Consider the following 16,058-nt stretch of genomic DNA (forward strand, 5'->3'; position numbering starts at 1 on the left):
TTGTAAGATCAGATTCAAGAAAATCACATTCAATTTTATACCTAATTTTGAATCATCAGTAACAAAGTACCTTGTTTGACTACCTTCAAATTTTTAAGGGATCATATGACAGAACAATATAGGGAATTAATCAGTTTTCTACTGCACTAATTGCAAACTCTCACCCCATTTCCCATGAACATTTCTGCTCCATGCTAAGGAATGATGTAAACACTGCCACCATTTACGTGTCACGTTACATAAGCCACTAAGTGCACAACACAAACCAGTCTAGCATATGACAGGAATGTACAACACACCTCTTGAGGGAGCAAAGCAGTTACACATTGAAAGCATCCAAAATTAAATGTTACATTAAAGCCTGTTTTCCATGCCATGCTTTAGCCTTAAGCTACAGTAATTCTGCTCAAGCATTTCTTCACTTGAATTTGTAAATATTTGTATATATATATATATAATATATATACACCCTTTACATGCAATTTCATTCAACTTCTTTTATGTTGTTCCATCTGCTATCCTATCTTTACAACTTAAGTACTGTTGAAAACTACCAGCATTGTTACAAAAGAGGAAAAGATTTTCTGTTCCCAAGAGTCATGTCTAAACAGAGAAAGAGTTCAGAAGTTGACTTTCAACAGACATGCACTCATGCAAATTTTTCCTCATTTACTGAAATCAACTGAAGTCAAGCCCAGCTTCAAGTTTAGAGTTCAGTGAACCAAGCTTCCATCACTAACGTGTTAGAGCTCTTAACTGAAACACAACCCTCCTTACCCACGATGAATTCTGTAAAGAAAGCAAAATCTGATCTATGTACAGCAATTGCATTAATAATTTTAAGTAAAAAAAAATCCAGGCATTTTACTTGTAGCTGCTTTACAGACTTCTCCTATTTTCATGGGTGACCAAATCAGAATTTTTAACTTGGATAATAATCTGTGTTAAACCAGTATTTACATTAATCAGCATAATGATGAGTTACAGAATATATGAAGATTTTGTCTTTGCCATTGTTCCTATAATCTAGCCCATCTTGGCAACAGAAACATTGATGACTTTGGATGTCATTCCAAAACATCTCATTTCTTCAGTCAAATGAAGCTGTATTCTATTAAACAAAATACCTTTTAACCCAGTTCAGCTTCCACAGGAAAGATGATCCAAAGTTTTATTTTACTGCTTTAAAGACTGTATTATATTACTTTAGGCATTTTAAAATCATACAGTGTTCTTTACAATGAAGCCATAACTTCTCCAAAAGCAATCCTTCAAATCTCACTGACTGATACTATGATCCCACCTCACTGTTTAGAAAGGAAGAGATCTATTAACCAAAGTTTAACTCTAAGCAGATATGAGCATCGATCACCTCAGCTGCCTACTAAGAGCATCTTCTAGTACTTGTCAGGAAGTTTAGTCACCACTTTGGAAACTCAAATAACAGATCTTTGCTCACACATTTTTTGGAACGTCTTGTTTGTACACAGCTTCAGTTTTGACAATGAAGAATTCTATCACATTATTTTTACCTGAATTCTAATGGTATTGATTCAAGTGTTCTCTAAGCTTTACTGGTGCATATCCTCTTCTGTTTTACTGCAAAAACAGCTTCAAGAATACTAAGTAAGCAAGCTGCTTTAGTTCTGGGGACAGCAAGTCACAAGTAAGCTACATGAAAAAATACTGTACTTTCTACCATTAATTTTTATCCACATTTATTATGAGTAAAACAAACAGCAAACATTACAGCAAAGGGGACATTCAGGCCCAGATTTAAAAAAAAGGAAGAAAACAGATGCCTGACTAGATTCTGAGCTTAGGCACCTCCAGATTGCTGACAGTACACAAAAGTAAGTGAAAGTGATGAGCATTTCAGCAAACTTTGTAAGTGCATTTCAGTCTTTATTTAGATGTTTTAAGCTCTCGCACTAGATTTTACAAGCTGGTGAACACTGGCAAAAGTATTTCTCCCACAGAACTATAACCACACATTCCCAAGACAGTATAAATATATGGTTGAACTAACATTAATACACATCACCATTTTATCAATTACATAATAAAACAAATTATCAAGTATCCAAATATTAAGTTACGCAGCTTGAAAGGCATACAAAATATTACAGAGGTCTGCCCAAGTCATAGCAGAAACTCAAGAAGGAAAAATGAAAAGAAAAGAAAAAGATCACACTTTCAACAAAACAATAGTTGGTAAACAACTCTCAATAGGTACAGTAAAAGAAAACTACAAGATTTTTCAGAAATTTTCTGATTAAGAATTTTTAGCTACAATAACAAAGCATTTCTACGTTTTAAAAAAATATTTACTAAAGTAAAGGGCATATTCTATACTTCCTGCACAAGACAAAGGCAACATTTTACTAGAAATATTAAATAGCCCCTCCCAACCTTTTCAGGCCCTCTGTTAAGTTGCACATGAAGTGCCAACATTAATTTTACTGTAAGGCTTTTTGTCTGGAGACATTAAAGACTTGTGTGCTTCTGTACAATTTAAAAGATCTTCTACATGAATAACCAGAGTAATGACTTGTAATATGGAGAGGTTCAGGTAACAGAAAAGTACAGATGCAGGGGTAAAAAGTTGCTGTAATTCATAGTATTAAAAAGACAGACTGTGCAAATCTTGATAATTCTAGTGCGATTGTGGGAGACAAAACATACCGTGAGCAGGCAAGACTACTTTAGAGGCCATATTCTTCAATATTGAAATGACTGTAGAAAAAAAGATAGTAAGGTCCAGATAAGCTGGTAGTTCTCACATCATCAGAACTATGCCCATTTTAAGGAAAAATGTAGCTGATATGCTGGGTATTTTGGCACCTAATCTCTCTACAGATTGATTTATTTTAGTACCCCAATTTATAGTAGTTGAAACTAGGTCAGTAAGACTCAATGGCATGATTAAAGGATATTTGATCTGATAATTAATGAACAAGGAGACAGCTCAGAAACAGGGTACAGCAAAAACATTTACTGGGTCTCCATAGACAGATATTTATCTAAACATAGAAGTTGCATTTCTACTGAGCCTTTAGCCTAATAAATACTCCTAAGGAAGCTTCCTTTACTACTAAAAAATACCAGACTGATGTGTTTGGCATGCAGTCTGCTTAATTCTAGTTTCCATCCTTTATTTCCAAAGAAGTACTATAGGCTGTTGAGCTTTACTGAATACAACAATTATTTCGGTGACCGTTGGAGTCCTTAAAGCGCAGGCGCATCTTGGGGCGGTATTTCTCCAAGTACAGAAGTTGCTTGCTGTTGAAAGCTCCACGCCGCTTCCTAAATGGAAAAAACCAGATTTGAAACAGAACATTAATCTACTGCCCAGTGCAATAATATCACCAACCAGAGATAAATATTTTTAGGTCACTTAAAAAAAGCCACTTTTAAGTCAAGGCTGGAACCAAAGTAGGGATAATTGGAAGTTAAGTGCCAGGAAAGAGGGTGGTAGCTTCCTTTCACAAATACCTCACTGGACCACATGCACAAAGGAGTACATAACATTTCAGACAGTGTTCTAGCCTATGATAAGCAAAAGCCAGAGATTTTACATTAGGATCATCTTTAGAAGAAACTTTAAAAGGAAGCTATAGAGAAGATGCGAGATGGTCTTCTTGAGAGCTGAAGTTATTCATTCTCTTAAAACAATTATGAAGAATATGACAATAGCAAGAAGGTACATAAACATTTAAAGTCCCCATAATAAAGATGCTGAACAAAAATAAAGCTTCCTTTGTTTTCCCAAACTGTATATATGTGAAAAAAAGGTACATGTTGGCTGACTGGAGTATGTACCTGGCTACCTATTCCTCATTTCATATACAACCAGTACAAGCTAAATTTAATTCTTAGAAGCATGGCAATTATGCAAGTGTTTTGTTATTGTTTATAATGGATGCAGCTTTTTTCAAATTTAGCTGAAACCTGAGAAATTAAAATACTGAGACTAAAACTCTCTCCTCCGACTTACATACATTGATTAAAAAAATCCAAGGACATATTTGCCTTCAGAAGACTACAAGAAAAGACAAAGGTATTCTGCTTTTCATATGTAAAATAAAGAGAACTCTGCAAATCTAACAAATCTAACTGAAGGTTAGGGGATTTGTTAATGGTTGTTCTGGTTTTTTTAAACCTCCTCAAGTAATTATGTATGGATTCTGGTTTCAGCAGAAAAATATCCATTCCACAGATCCAAATCCTACAACATTGACTGTATGCACTCCAATTTCAGATGTACTAAATTAAACACCTTACCAAAAAAAAAAAAAAAAAACAAAGATAATTCAGAATTTCCTTCAGGGCCAAGGATGTACCAACATACTGAATCTTGGGAACAGCTACACGTTAGTATCACACTTACTGTCTTATGAACTGCACTGCATCTTCATACTTCATTCCACATTCTATCAGTGCAAGAGCAACTAAGACTGGAGCTCTGGTTAAAAAAAAAAATCAGTTTAGCTTTTGTCAAAGCGTACTCAGAAAAAAAAATTACTGTTTTTTGCATATCTGATGTTTCTTCACTGGGAAGGCAGAAAGGGCAGAAGGCATTCCTACGTTCACTGAGACATAATATCACCTGGTTTTGAGTTAGCCATTCTCATTAAATAGGGGTTTAAATTAACTCTGATCAACCTGAGCTTCATTCATCTGATTTTAGGTACACGAGAGGATAACAGAAGTAAAATGCAAGTACTCTTTAAGCATTTGTTTCAAATCAATTGATTCTGAGGAAGAGTTGCATTTGGGTTTTTATTCTCCAAAATGAATCACCATTAGAAGCAGTCAGGATGCCAAAACAAAAGTCAGAAGAGAGGTCGAGTTCAGTAAGAAGTGACAAATCCCACACTAGTGTCACAAGTTTTGGGAACAGATGCAATCCACAGGCTACTACACTCCCCTGAGGATTTGCTTGTTTGCCATGGTGTTCCTCCTTTGACAGAATCAATTTTCAGTTACAAAAGCTTGACTTAAATCAAACTCAAATACATTAGGAATTTATAACTCAAAAAAACCCACCAAAAACCACAAGACAAAACTTCACGCCACACACTAGCAACAGACTAGTGCATATTGTAGTAACTTTAAGAGGTTTTGTATGTTCAGGGATTTAAAAGGAAACTTACATGATAGAAAGCTAGGACTGACTTCAACTAATTAACTACCCCATTTAAGGAAAAAACAACCTGTATCATTCTAAGCAGCAGAAAAGGACTTGTTTTGGTAACATTCATCTACAAAGTTCACTACAGTGAATTTTGTTATGTGAAGTCATAATGCAGTGGATAAGCCAGGCTTAGGGACAACAAGACCAGAAACCTCCATTTTATATTGGACATCCATGGCTAGAATATAGCAACTTCTTTTGGAACAGATCTAGTTCCCAAGTAGTTTAGAACAGCAGTAGAACTATTATTTTCTCACAACTGTTGGAAGTCTATTCAAGATAGTGGCAGCAGACAGAAGGAACAGGACTAAGAGGAGAATATTTAGCAATATCCCTAAAATTTTTCATATCACTTAGAAATGTGACAAACAGCTTTGGGACTTTAGAAAACACTTTTCATCCCCCAGATAGGATGTGGACGAAAGCTGGTCTTGATATGCCAGAACCACCCACTTGTTTGTGGTTAACAGTTACAATGCCCTTGGTTCAAGGAGACTGGCAATACTGCTGAAATGGAGATGGAGAGAAAGCAGACAAGTCACAAAACCCCAAATCTATTAGGGAAAAACAGACAAAAAAATCTCCATGGGGCACTCATCAACATACTGGGTACAAGAAAACACTTGTTAACTTAATTCTGTAGACTTCATGAGAGCTTTGAAGCATCATCTCTTGACCTAAAGATCTTGAATAAATACAACAGTTTCCTGCCATCTTAACTCCATTTAAGCATGAGGTCATTCCAATACTGGATCCATGCCTATTTTACATTTGCCTCAAGTAAACTTTTGCACTAGATCTTAACAAGTCTGGCAAGGGATGACAAATTCAACAAATCTTTAAAACTTCACCCACCTTCCAAGACCAGCAACACAGTGTACAGCAATACAACAACCAGGTTCTTCACGAAATTTAACTTTGAGGAGGTTTAGCCAATCATCAACAATCTGGTTGGATGGTGGAGCACCGTCATCAAAGGGCCAGTCCTAGAAGACAGGGTGACAAACACATAAAGAAAGAATTCTTGTAAGCTGTACATACAGGCAAAAAAAAAGGAGGGGACACAATGGACAAAGAGCTGACAGCTGAGGAAACCACTTAAACTTACAATTTTCTAATAGTCTAACTACAGCAATACTACAAATAGATTCTTCTCAGTTTTCATTGATCACATGATTTAGCTCCAAACTGAACTTTTTTTCCTGACAGGAAAAGACGTCTCCACATCTTTTTCCTCCATCAGTTGCTGAGTGAATACACTCATAAAGTGGTGTCAAATAATCTTTTTTTTGGGGAAGGGGGTAGAGTGAACAGCAAAATGTGTTGGTTCCAAACTCTGCTTCCACACTACTTACCAAAACCTGAATGCCTTCTTTTTCCACCGGAGCAGTGTCATAAGTAGCTTCACACACTCTCACCACTGTGGTAACACCGTATTTCTTAAGTTCCTAAGGAGTGGAAAAAAATGTTGTAACAGTAAACCAGCTTCACTTTACCATTTAATTTTCTTAATAAACTAACTTAGTAACTCATTCCAAAATTCTCAGTAGCAAAATTCATGCAAATGCTTGCCATCCTGCAAAGACACAGAAAGGTGAAATTACTAAAAACTTGTGTGCTAACACCAGATACTTAAGGCTTTTCTGCAAACATAGTCTTATGTGCAGACTAAGTTTGGTTATGCTGAATCAGACTTTTTTCTTTTAAAATCAGATCCTGATAAACACTGATTAGTCCAAGTAGTCCATCTCCAAATGATCATTCATCTTAAAGGAACATGAAGCTTCTGGTTTGCAAAACTACATACTTCACTAAAAGCATTCTGAGCAAAGTTCAAATCTTCCCCCTCTCTCTCTGCTTAAAACAACAGGTTTGTTAGACCACTTACTCCTAAGAGTTAAAAGCACAGGACAATAAATTATTCCAGTTCCTGAGCTGTCATGACAAAATTTAGCTTTCCATTTTGCTATTGTCCTACATTAAAATTAATAATAAAAAAAAAAAAAAAAAATAGCAATCCTGCTTCATTCTCCCTGCAACAAATATCATTCAGACTGCCACTGCCAGGGTAATGACTGAAGCATAGCCTAAGCAGACCTGATCTATTTGTGAGAATACAAAGGCAAGCAAATGTTATCTCACTCTGCTTCCTGTAAATAATCTTGCACCAAATACAGAATTGAGGTGTAGTACACCTAAAATCTTGCTAAGGAGGGCTTGGACCTTCCCATGAAGTAGCTCTGCAAGGGACTTATTAGCATATACAGACACACTTTATACAACCACACACTTTATAGTTCCAACATGCTAAATACGTGGTTTAGTTGATAAATTCAACACTAGCAATATATGCCAAGCCACTGGCTTCAGTCAGTAGCATGCACCAAAGCACTTGAAGAAGCTTCAGCAGCTCTGAGTGCAGACTAAGCCTATTGCCACAAATGTCATTCTGGAAGACGCTATGACACAGAGGATCCTCTTAAGCTACACTAAAACCACGATGTGCTAATAGGGAAGGAAGCTAGGCAGTGAAAGCATCTTGCAATCCTGTTACTAGCTCCTAAGGTTCTGACCCACACTATGTATCACTATGCAGGAAGTGCAATGAAATGTTACACCACTTCAGCCCAATCTCAATGTGAGCTTCTACCACTAGGAGATGTTTGTATGACTCTGTACATAACTCGGCTAGATAATTCCCGTTTTCAGACCTAAACAATGTACTTCATGTACTATGCACTAGACAGTATAATTATTACTTCACTCTCAGAATCACATTTTTGAAAGCCAAAGTATATGTGATTTGTCTGCAGATTTGCAGATATCTACAGATCTTCAAAGCAAAGCACCAGTATTTGAAAGGAAAAATCAATATACAGTCTCAGTACCTCCTCATATGGCTTTTACAGTAGTTATTAGCTAGTAAATATATATTTATTTATATATAAATATAGCACGCTGTTCAGGGATTAAAAAATACATCAGTAAGAATTCTGTACCGGCCTTACCTCTATAAATTTGTTTAAGGTTGCATTGGTTGGATTATGTGTGATCAGGAATCTCATGTTCTTGTAGGTGATTTCCACAGGAGCTGGGCGGTTCATTCGGGCCATATTGATTTAGTTACACATGCAACAAGATTATGAAAGGATTAAAAAAAAAATTCTAATACAGAAGTGATGTAGAGAAACTGAAGTCTACTTCACTATACTCCACGTGAAATTCTCAGTGCTTGGAAGTATGATGTTGGGAGCAATGGGGAATGAAATGAACCTCCTAACAAGAAGCAGCAATTCTTCAATCCAGTAATACTGAGGCAAAAGAAAGGCAGTGCACTGAGGTTTACCCCATCCAGGTCTGAATTCCGTTGGTAAATGCTCTGCCGGTTTCAATTCAACACTTCTTATCCTGGTCAACCACTCTTAGGGGGGCTTCTTGGTGGAGTAGTAATGGATTTCTACAGTTCACTTGTCTGCATAGAGGTCGTGCTGTGCCTGGCAGTAGTCTCCACTGCCCTTCAGAAACTCCATAAATGTGTGACCAAGAACACCACAGAACTGCTGTAAAGAGAGGGGGGAGAAAACCATAATGAATACAGGTGAAATGAGGTCTTAAGACATCAAGCTTTAACAAATGAAAAAATAAAACCACAACAACTAAGCTTTATTAATACACCTTATTTCACAAAGTTTATTTTTTATTCCAAGAATTAATTTGGTTTGTGCAAGAATCCTGTTAACTTTTTAGCATGGATTAGAAAACAAAAAATTAGAATTAAAAAATTAGAAATCTAGAAAACTAGAAATTAAATACATTTACTTATTACAAACTTCCATGTAGGGTTTTTGCAACACCAAATCCTGCAATGTATTAAAATACCAATTTCAGATGTGCTAAACACAGCAGCAAGTTTAAAGAACCCTAGTATTTATAAAAATAAGGTCTTCCAGGATACCCATACAACCGCTTTCTCCACTTTGAATTGAGAGACATCACAACATCTACTAAAGTTACAGTACCTAAAGTTAGAGAAAAAGATGTGTATAAATCCACCTGACTCAAACACTAGGCCTTGAAAGCAAATGCAGTCTTAGTGGCCTAACAACACGATGTGGGCTTTTGAGGCACATACATTTCTAACTAAGGAACATTTCACATACTAAAGGCTGAAGGCCAATGGCAATTTCATATCTTCAACAGTTTTTTTACACCATGACTTCACTAATATATACAGAAAGCAGTGATGCTCTAGCTAAAAACATACACAGGCAAGTTTCTTGAACAGGTCATTCCTGTCCACTGGTATGCTGCTTAGCTATGGTTGAATTTATATATATAATTACTGGAAGAAGCAACCAGGAATTAAGATAGCACATGAACTGTTCCAAATTGTGTATTTATTTGCAGATGTTGCAAATGAACCACCCATACGTGCTTTTTACACCTGTAAAACCTTTACAGCAGATAAATGCATTAGGTTTTGTGCCCAGTTACTCTACCAGTGCTACTGCTCATACCTGCCTAGGGCACAGAAGGGGAGTTCTGTTTTCCAAAATAGACGTACAAGTTGAACCACATGTCCACTAAATATACTTAGGTATTAGAGAGAAACACAATCAATCCTACAAATATTTAGCAGAAGTTGGTTATGTTGATCAGTCAACCTATTTTCATGTTTTCAGACAGCTTCCTGGTAAGAGTTTTAAAGTGCGTGTTAAGTCACAGGCATGGCTTGTAAAACACAAAACTAAGAAACACACAATAAAACCCCAAGCTGCTGCTAACAAACACGAGAATGAAGTTAATAGAAAGAAACTAAGATGACAATTTCACATGCATTTTGATGCCACTTCAGAGATACTACCATCACCTGGTAGTGACCCAGACTACAGGATTAAGTTTGCCAGCTTCTTGTAAAAAAAGCTACTTCAGTATTTACCTTTAACAACTTGACAGAGAGCAAGAACTCTAAACATAATAGGTGTGGAAAAGGAGTAAGAAGGATCCTCTTAAGTCAAAGGTCAACAGAGTAACAGGAACCAGAAGAATTCAGACTCGGAGGAACTCCAAGAATCATCATCTGACTCACCAGCCATGCCCTAGCAAGGTGGCAGGAGTGCATTTAAAAGCCTCCTAGGACCAGATCTAGGGAACAGCTAAAATAGCAACTGAAAAAAAGAACTGAAGGTAACTTATTTAAAGTCACTTTCAATTAGTTTAAGAAGCAGAATGACAGAAACGGACAGGACAGCTTTAAGCAGATATAGCTGCACAAGGTCTTGTGCTGCTTTTTGCACTGCACTGGCAGATCTCCTGTCGATCTCTTCTTAAGACTGCTAAGAAGAATCATAGACAGCCCCTTGCTCGGCTAAAGGATGAGGGAGTGAAGGCTGTCAGAAACAAAAATGCATGCAAGTGAGCTTGAGGACACAATGGAGTCATTGGGGTAAAAATCTTTCAATTGGCAAAACGGAGCTTTTAGGGAGAAAAGAACATTTAACGTGAAAGAAGTAACCAGGTTTCATCCAGTCTTCTAGGCAGGCTGCCCTTAGTCTGCAACTAGGAGTATCAAGATACCAGACAAACCAGTAAACACAGATAAGGGCAGGCAGTAAATGATTAGTTAAGTAAAACAATCCTTCCTTTTAATGCAGATTGCTAATGACATTTTAGAAACTAAGTGTACAGTTCAAATTCTTATACAAAGCAGAAGCAAGCAGATTATGCAACGTTACATTTGAGTTCCCTGTGTTGTTAACCCTTACAAAGGAATTAATTCTGTTAATTAGTGACTTAACAGTCAGTATTAGACACATCACAACCTTAGTAATTCACACATCTAAGGACCTAACCAAGCATGTACTTAAACCTCACTGTTTGCCTTGGCAACTACTGCTGCCACACTGCAGAGGACCAAAGCTCACAGTTTCCTTTGATGTGACTGCCATCACTTCTCACCAATTTAGCAGGAAAGTTTCACAGACCAACCTTTAGGCAGAAACACATTGTACTATCCCAAGACAGCTTTGCCAACCTAGTTTATTCTGTTCTGGGAGTCAAATGAAAATTAAAGATGAGTAGTACACGGGCATGCTGTTTCTGTTATGCAGTTAAGAGTACGAGGCTGCACCCAGCTTCAGCAAAAAGAGCTGGAAGATAAGAAATCAGCTACGAAAAGAGTATTGCAGTAATTACGATGACCTCAGGCTTTGAGGGAACTCAAATGATGTAATGAGCTTTCAAAAGGCCTGGAAATACAACTTTAAAATCACTATATTGTCTCATATAGTTTTGGTAGTAAGCTATCAAAACAGTCAAGACAGTGCATGAAAGCAAAAAGTTGCAAAAGTGAAATTCAGACACGTAGTGTTGAAGGCAGAAGGCTCTTTAACAGAGTAACACCAACTCATGTGTTTGTACCATCAAGTTGTGTATGTTGAACCAGCATGTTCTTTTCAATTTACATATAAATTTTCCTTGAGGAAATTTAACACTGAAGGATTTTGGAAAAAGTAGCAGTTTCCATCCCAACAGAAAGCCCAACATTTAGACTGTTAGAGCCACCAAAATAAACTTGGAAAACAAAACTAGGGCTAATATGCCAGGACCCCCTCTTGATGGAAGGTAACCTATCAATTATATTTGCATTAATTATGACTGTATGATCCACTACAACTCAAGTTACAAGTTAGAGAATAAACTGTTCAAGCAGAAGGAAGGCATCTGGAAAAGAAAGGCTTTAATTCATGCCCTTCTCGGTGACAGATCTGTCATCACTGACAAGCAGATTCTCATGGCTGTTTATTTGGGGCTTGAAACAAATCACTCATGTCTGACAAAAATGGTTTACAAAAGTAATCTATTTGTGCACTACTGATATGGGGAAAGCAGAGAGATGCAAGGTTATCCCACACTGTTGACACTGGTTCACAACTCGGTAGCGTCTTGAAAAGCATGCAAACAAAAGCACTTCTTAACACAGTTAAATGACACTTTACCTTCAGAAGATGTGCAAGATTGTTCATGGTTACTCAATCCACCTGCTCAGAGTCTGAAAACATTTATACCCAGAACCAACTTGTGGTCTCACAATCTCTTAAGTCAAGACCTTACACACACTCACCTACTGAAACCACAGGACTAACACTATAAAACTAAAATAAACTAAGTTTCACAACAATTTGAGAACACCTGTGAAGAAGTCCAGTGTTCTAAATTACTACCCAATAAAAAAATACTAAATGACAAACACCCCCAACTTCTTCCTATTCAGGGCCTCAGTAGCAACTGCCAGAGCAGACAGGGAAGAGGGGCAGGGTAAGGGGTACAAACTACACAAGGTAGAGGCACACCTTCATAAGGTACTCCTGACAAGATGCTCCTCCTGTCTACTGATCACATAAATGCCTGTCCTTATGATATCCAGTGATAACCCTGTCCATTTTAGACCATGGAAAGTGACCCACTACCTGTGAAAATACATTCATATCTCACCAATGGGAAGGGAGAATCCAAAGGTTTATCATAAATTTGCTGTGACATGCTCTGTGCCGGAAGGATATTCTTGTGGTTCAAGAAGGGGGAAGAAAAAATTATCTCAAAACTTCCTGTATAACAAGTCATTGCAACTTTTAGAGATGATGAAACCAAGGCCATGTGATTTGGTTCAAAGTTCTTCTGCTTGGACCACAAAAACAACATGCAAAGAAGCCTTAACAGATATTGGAAAAAATTAGACATCACAGAAACTAATCCATCCCGTTGTCTAGCACTTCCTCCTGCATTTCTAAAAGTAAGGAATCTCTAAGTGACTTAACACTATCACTTCAATAGCAAACTATATAAATCCTGTCAAAAACCAATTTCATTACGTTTTAAGCAATAACATGAGATATATAGTACATACAGCAATATATGTCTGCATGTATTTCATCAAGTTTAATTAAGTAATAAGTGCAACTGTGAAGAAAGTAATAAGGACTTCCATTTAACACAGAATATTTTCTTGTATTGATCCAATAGAGTGAGTTTTAATTTTTTTGAAGAAGGTGACAATCTGGTGTTTATGGTTCAGTAATATCCTTATCAGGGTCTTCTGGTTAATGTTTAACACAAGTGATTGCCTACAGTCAGTCTACACGCTGGGACACATCCGGCATTCTTATGTGGCATGGATTTTGTCAGAACAGGAAAGTTTCACTTAATAGAAGCTCTTAGATAAGACTTACTTCTATTTATTTACTGTCTTACTGACACATTTAGTTTCAGTAAAACAATGACATCCTGTTGCCTTGGCTCTTGTTATATCCATCACACATTTTTATTTCGCATTCTCTTATTTCCTTTCATGGTTGTGCAATTAATAAACAGCACCTCTGTATTACCTCTTCCCCCTGAAACGACTCTGCTCTGTTGAGACAATTTCAAAACTCTTTGCTGTTTCCATCAATGGAATAATACGAGCTGACATTTAGGTGTAATCTTCAGGTTTCCTGATTTGGCAGTTTTATGAGATTACAAAGAGACAGGGTTCATACTTCTGAGTCACTGCTTTCGAAAGACTCAGCAGATGCAGGTAGACATATTGGAAAGCTGTCTCCAGGAGAAATAAGAAACACCAGATTACAGGACCTTCATGCTACCCAAACTGTACAATTGTCAGCTCATAATACCTGCAATGAGCATGGCTGGCTAACAGTGAGCAAACAATCCTGCTTCTATTGTCGTACACGACTTGATTTTGTTCTTTGTCTTTCTTGCTTCCCTGCTTTTGGAGGGCACAGTATCACCAGCAAGCCGTGCCTTGTTTGATTTTTTTCCTGCCTAAATACACACTGTGCCCTATAGTTACAGATGTTACTCGGCAGAGGCACCGAGATTACTAGGTGAGTCTAAAAAGGAAAAACAAACCGAAGAGAAGCAAGCGAAATCTTCCAGAGCCTAACTGCGATCCACCTCCAGAAGGAAATGCCTTCCTTGAAAAGACAGATGGCAAGGTCTTGAAAGCAGTTTCGGTCAAAATTAAGGTAGTTGACGGTATTCGTGAGCTTTTGAGGCTTGTTACAGAAACATCCGCTTCAACACGTACCTAATGACTCGTCTGCGGACTTTCCCTGCCGAACAATGTCGGCTGCACACCCGAGTTCGGGCATACCCCACCTCTACTGCATAGAGCTCATTTTGGAAAGGACTCACGTCCTCGCTCGCAGCCGGCACTGACTCCCCGCCCGAGCACGGCTGAGACAAAGCAGCCGCCCTCGCCGCGGCCGCAGCCGCGCACGTGGGGCCGCGGCAGGGGCCGAGAGCCAGCCCAGCCTGCCAACCCGCCTGGCAGCCGGCCGCCACGGGCAAGCCCCGGCTTGTCCGGGCAGCCCCGGGCCACGGCCGCCCCGCAGCCGCGGCGTGCCGGGCTCCCGGCCGGTCCGCCCCAATCTCTCCTCGGTGCGGAGACACTGTCCCGGCCGTGACAGCGCCCCACGGGCCAGGCCGGGCCGTCGCCCCGACTGCGGCGGTCACGGGTTCGCATCACGCCTCGATCAGGCTCCCGACGCGGAGCCATCTTGTCCCCCGGAGCCGCCGCCCGGCTCGGCTTCCCCCCGGCAGGGGGCTCCCGGCGCGGCCCAGGGCGCGGAGGCGCTGCCCTTCCCGGCGGGCGGCCCGGCCTGCACCGACCGGCGGACTCCGCCGCACGGAGCCCGGCGGGGAGAAGGCCGGACCGGCGGGCGGGGCAAGCGGCAGCCGAGCTCACAAAGCGGCTTTGTGCCCGGGCCGGGCCGCCCAGGAGCCGCGGAGAGATCGCCACCTCCTCATTTCTCGGTGGAAGAGGGAAGAGGGGCGCCAGCAGGCGGGGGCAGGAGAGGGGCGCCGGCGGGGAGGGAGGCCCAGCCGTGCCGCAGCCGGGCGGGCTCGGCTCCCCAGCGGCCCGCCCGACGGGAGCCGCAGCCCGGCGTTTCGAGAAGCCGCCCGCAGCCGGCGCGGCCCGGGCGACAGAACAAAGAGACAACATGGAGGAGATGGGGGAGAGGCGCGGCAGCCGGGAGGCCAGAGGGGCGAGGGGCCAGGGCGGGGGGCGCGGACGAGCGGCACTCACAGGAATATGGTTACTCATTGAAGACTGTAGCCTGATCATACAGCCGGGGTGCGGGCGCCACCGCCGGGGGCAGGAGGAGCAGAACCAGGAGGAGGAAGAGGAGGAGGCGCTGGAGGCCGCGGAGCTGCCGGCGGGGGTTCGGCGGCGGCGCGGGGAAGGACCATACAGCGGCTGCGGCGGGCGGGCGGCTCTGCGGGCGGCGCTGGGCGGACGCGGCTGCACCAGGAGCGACACTCGGCGCCGCCTCCCGCACGAGCGCCCCGGCCCCGCCCCTCGCGCGCGTCACTGATGAACGTCGCGCCCGCCCAATCAACGGCGCCATCGGCGCGTCTGGGGCGGGCGCGAGGCCGCGGGGGGCGGGGCGGAGGCGGGGCGGGCGGGCGCGAGAGGCGGAGGCGGCCGGCGGGAACCGGTTGGTGAATGGGGCCGGCGCGGGGAGCGCTCCTCGGGGCCGCGCCGGGACACCCCGCGCGCCCCGCCCCGCCCCGCCCGCTCGCGCCGGTGCCGGCGGCTTCGCCGGGGAGCGCCTGGCGCGAGCTGCGGCTCCCGCGGGACGCAGAGTTCCAGAGCCTTCCCCGCGCCGCCGGTGCGGCCCGGCCGGCTGGCGCCCGCAGCCCCGTGCCCGCCGTGACCGGGCGAGGCGAGGCGAGGCGAGGCGAGGCGGGAGAGCCGCTCCCGCGCGGGTCATAGGACGCGGAGTGGCGTGGCGTGGCGCAGCGCCGGCCCCGCGTGGGGTTAATCCCTCCGCCCCTTCGCCCGCGGGCTTGCAAA

General features: G+C 41.6%; 2 protein-coding genes across 2 annotated transcripts; both read right to left on the reverse strand.

The window, feature by feature from the left end:
* Window positions 1-1,884: 1,884 nt before the first annotated feature.
* Window positions 1,885-8,317, reverse strand: PTP4A1 (protein tyrosine phosphatase 4A1). The gene is made up of 5 exons (XM_058020756.1): window positions 8,206-8,317; window positions 6,553-6,645; window positions 6,053-6,183; window positions 4,391-4,465; window positions 1,885-3,306 (listed from the first exon to the last, which is right to left on the reverse strand). The coding sequence occupies exons 1-5, from the start codon at window positions 8,308-8,310 to the stop codon at window positions 3,189-3,191; spliced, it is 522 nt and encodes a 173-aa protein (XP_057876739.1). The 5' UTR covers window positions 8,311-8,317; the 3' UTR covers window positions 1,885-3,188.
* A 342-nt stretch (window positions 8,318-8,659) lies between these two features.
* Window positions 8,660-15,490, reverse strand: LOC131081569 (uncharacterized). The gene is made up of 2 exons (XM_058020757.1): window positions 15,288-15,490; window positions 8,660-8,757 (listed from the first exon to the last, which is right to left on the reverse strand). The coding sequence occupies exons 1-2, from the start codon at window positions 15,324-15,326 to the stop codon at window positions 8,662-8,664; spliced, it is 135 nt and encodes a 44-aa protein (XP_057876740.1). The 5' UTR covers window positions 15,327-15,490; the 3' UTR covers window positions 8,660-8,661.
* Between the last annotated feature and the right edge of the window lie 568 nt (window positions 15,491-16,058).

Source organism: Melospiza georgiana, chromosome 3, assembly GCF_028018845.1.
Source record: "Melospiza georgiana isolate bMelGeo1 chromosome 3, bMelGeo1.pri, whole genome shotgun sequence".
Taxonomy (NCBI): Eukaryota; Metazoa; Chordata; class Aves; order Passeriformes; family Passerellidae; genus Melospiza; species Melospiza georgiana.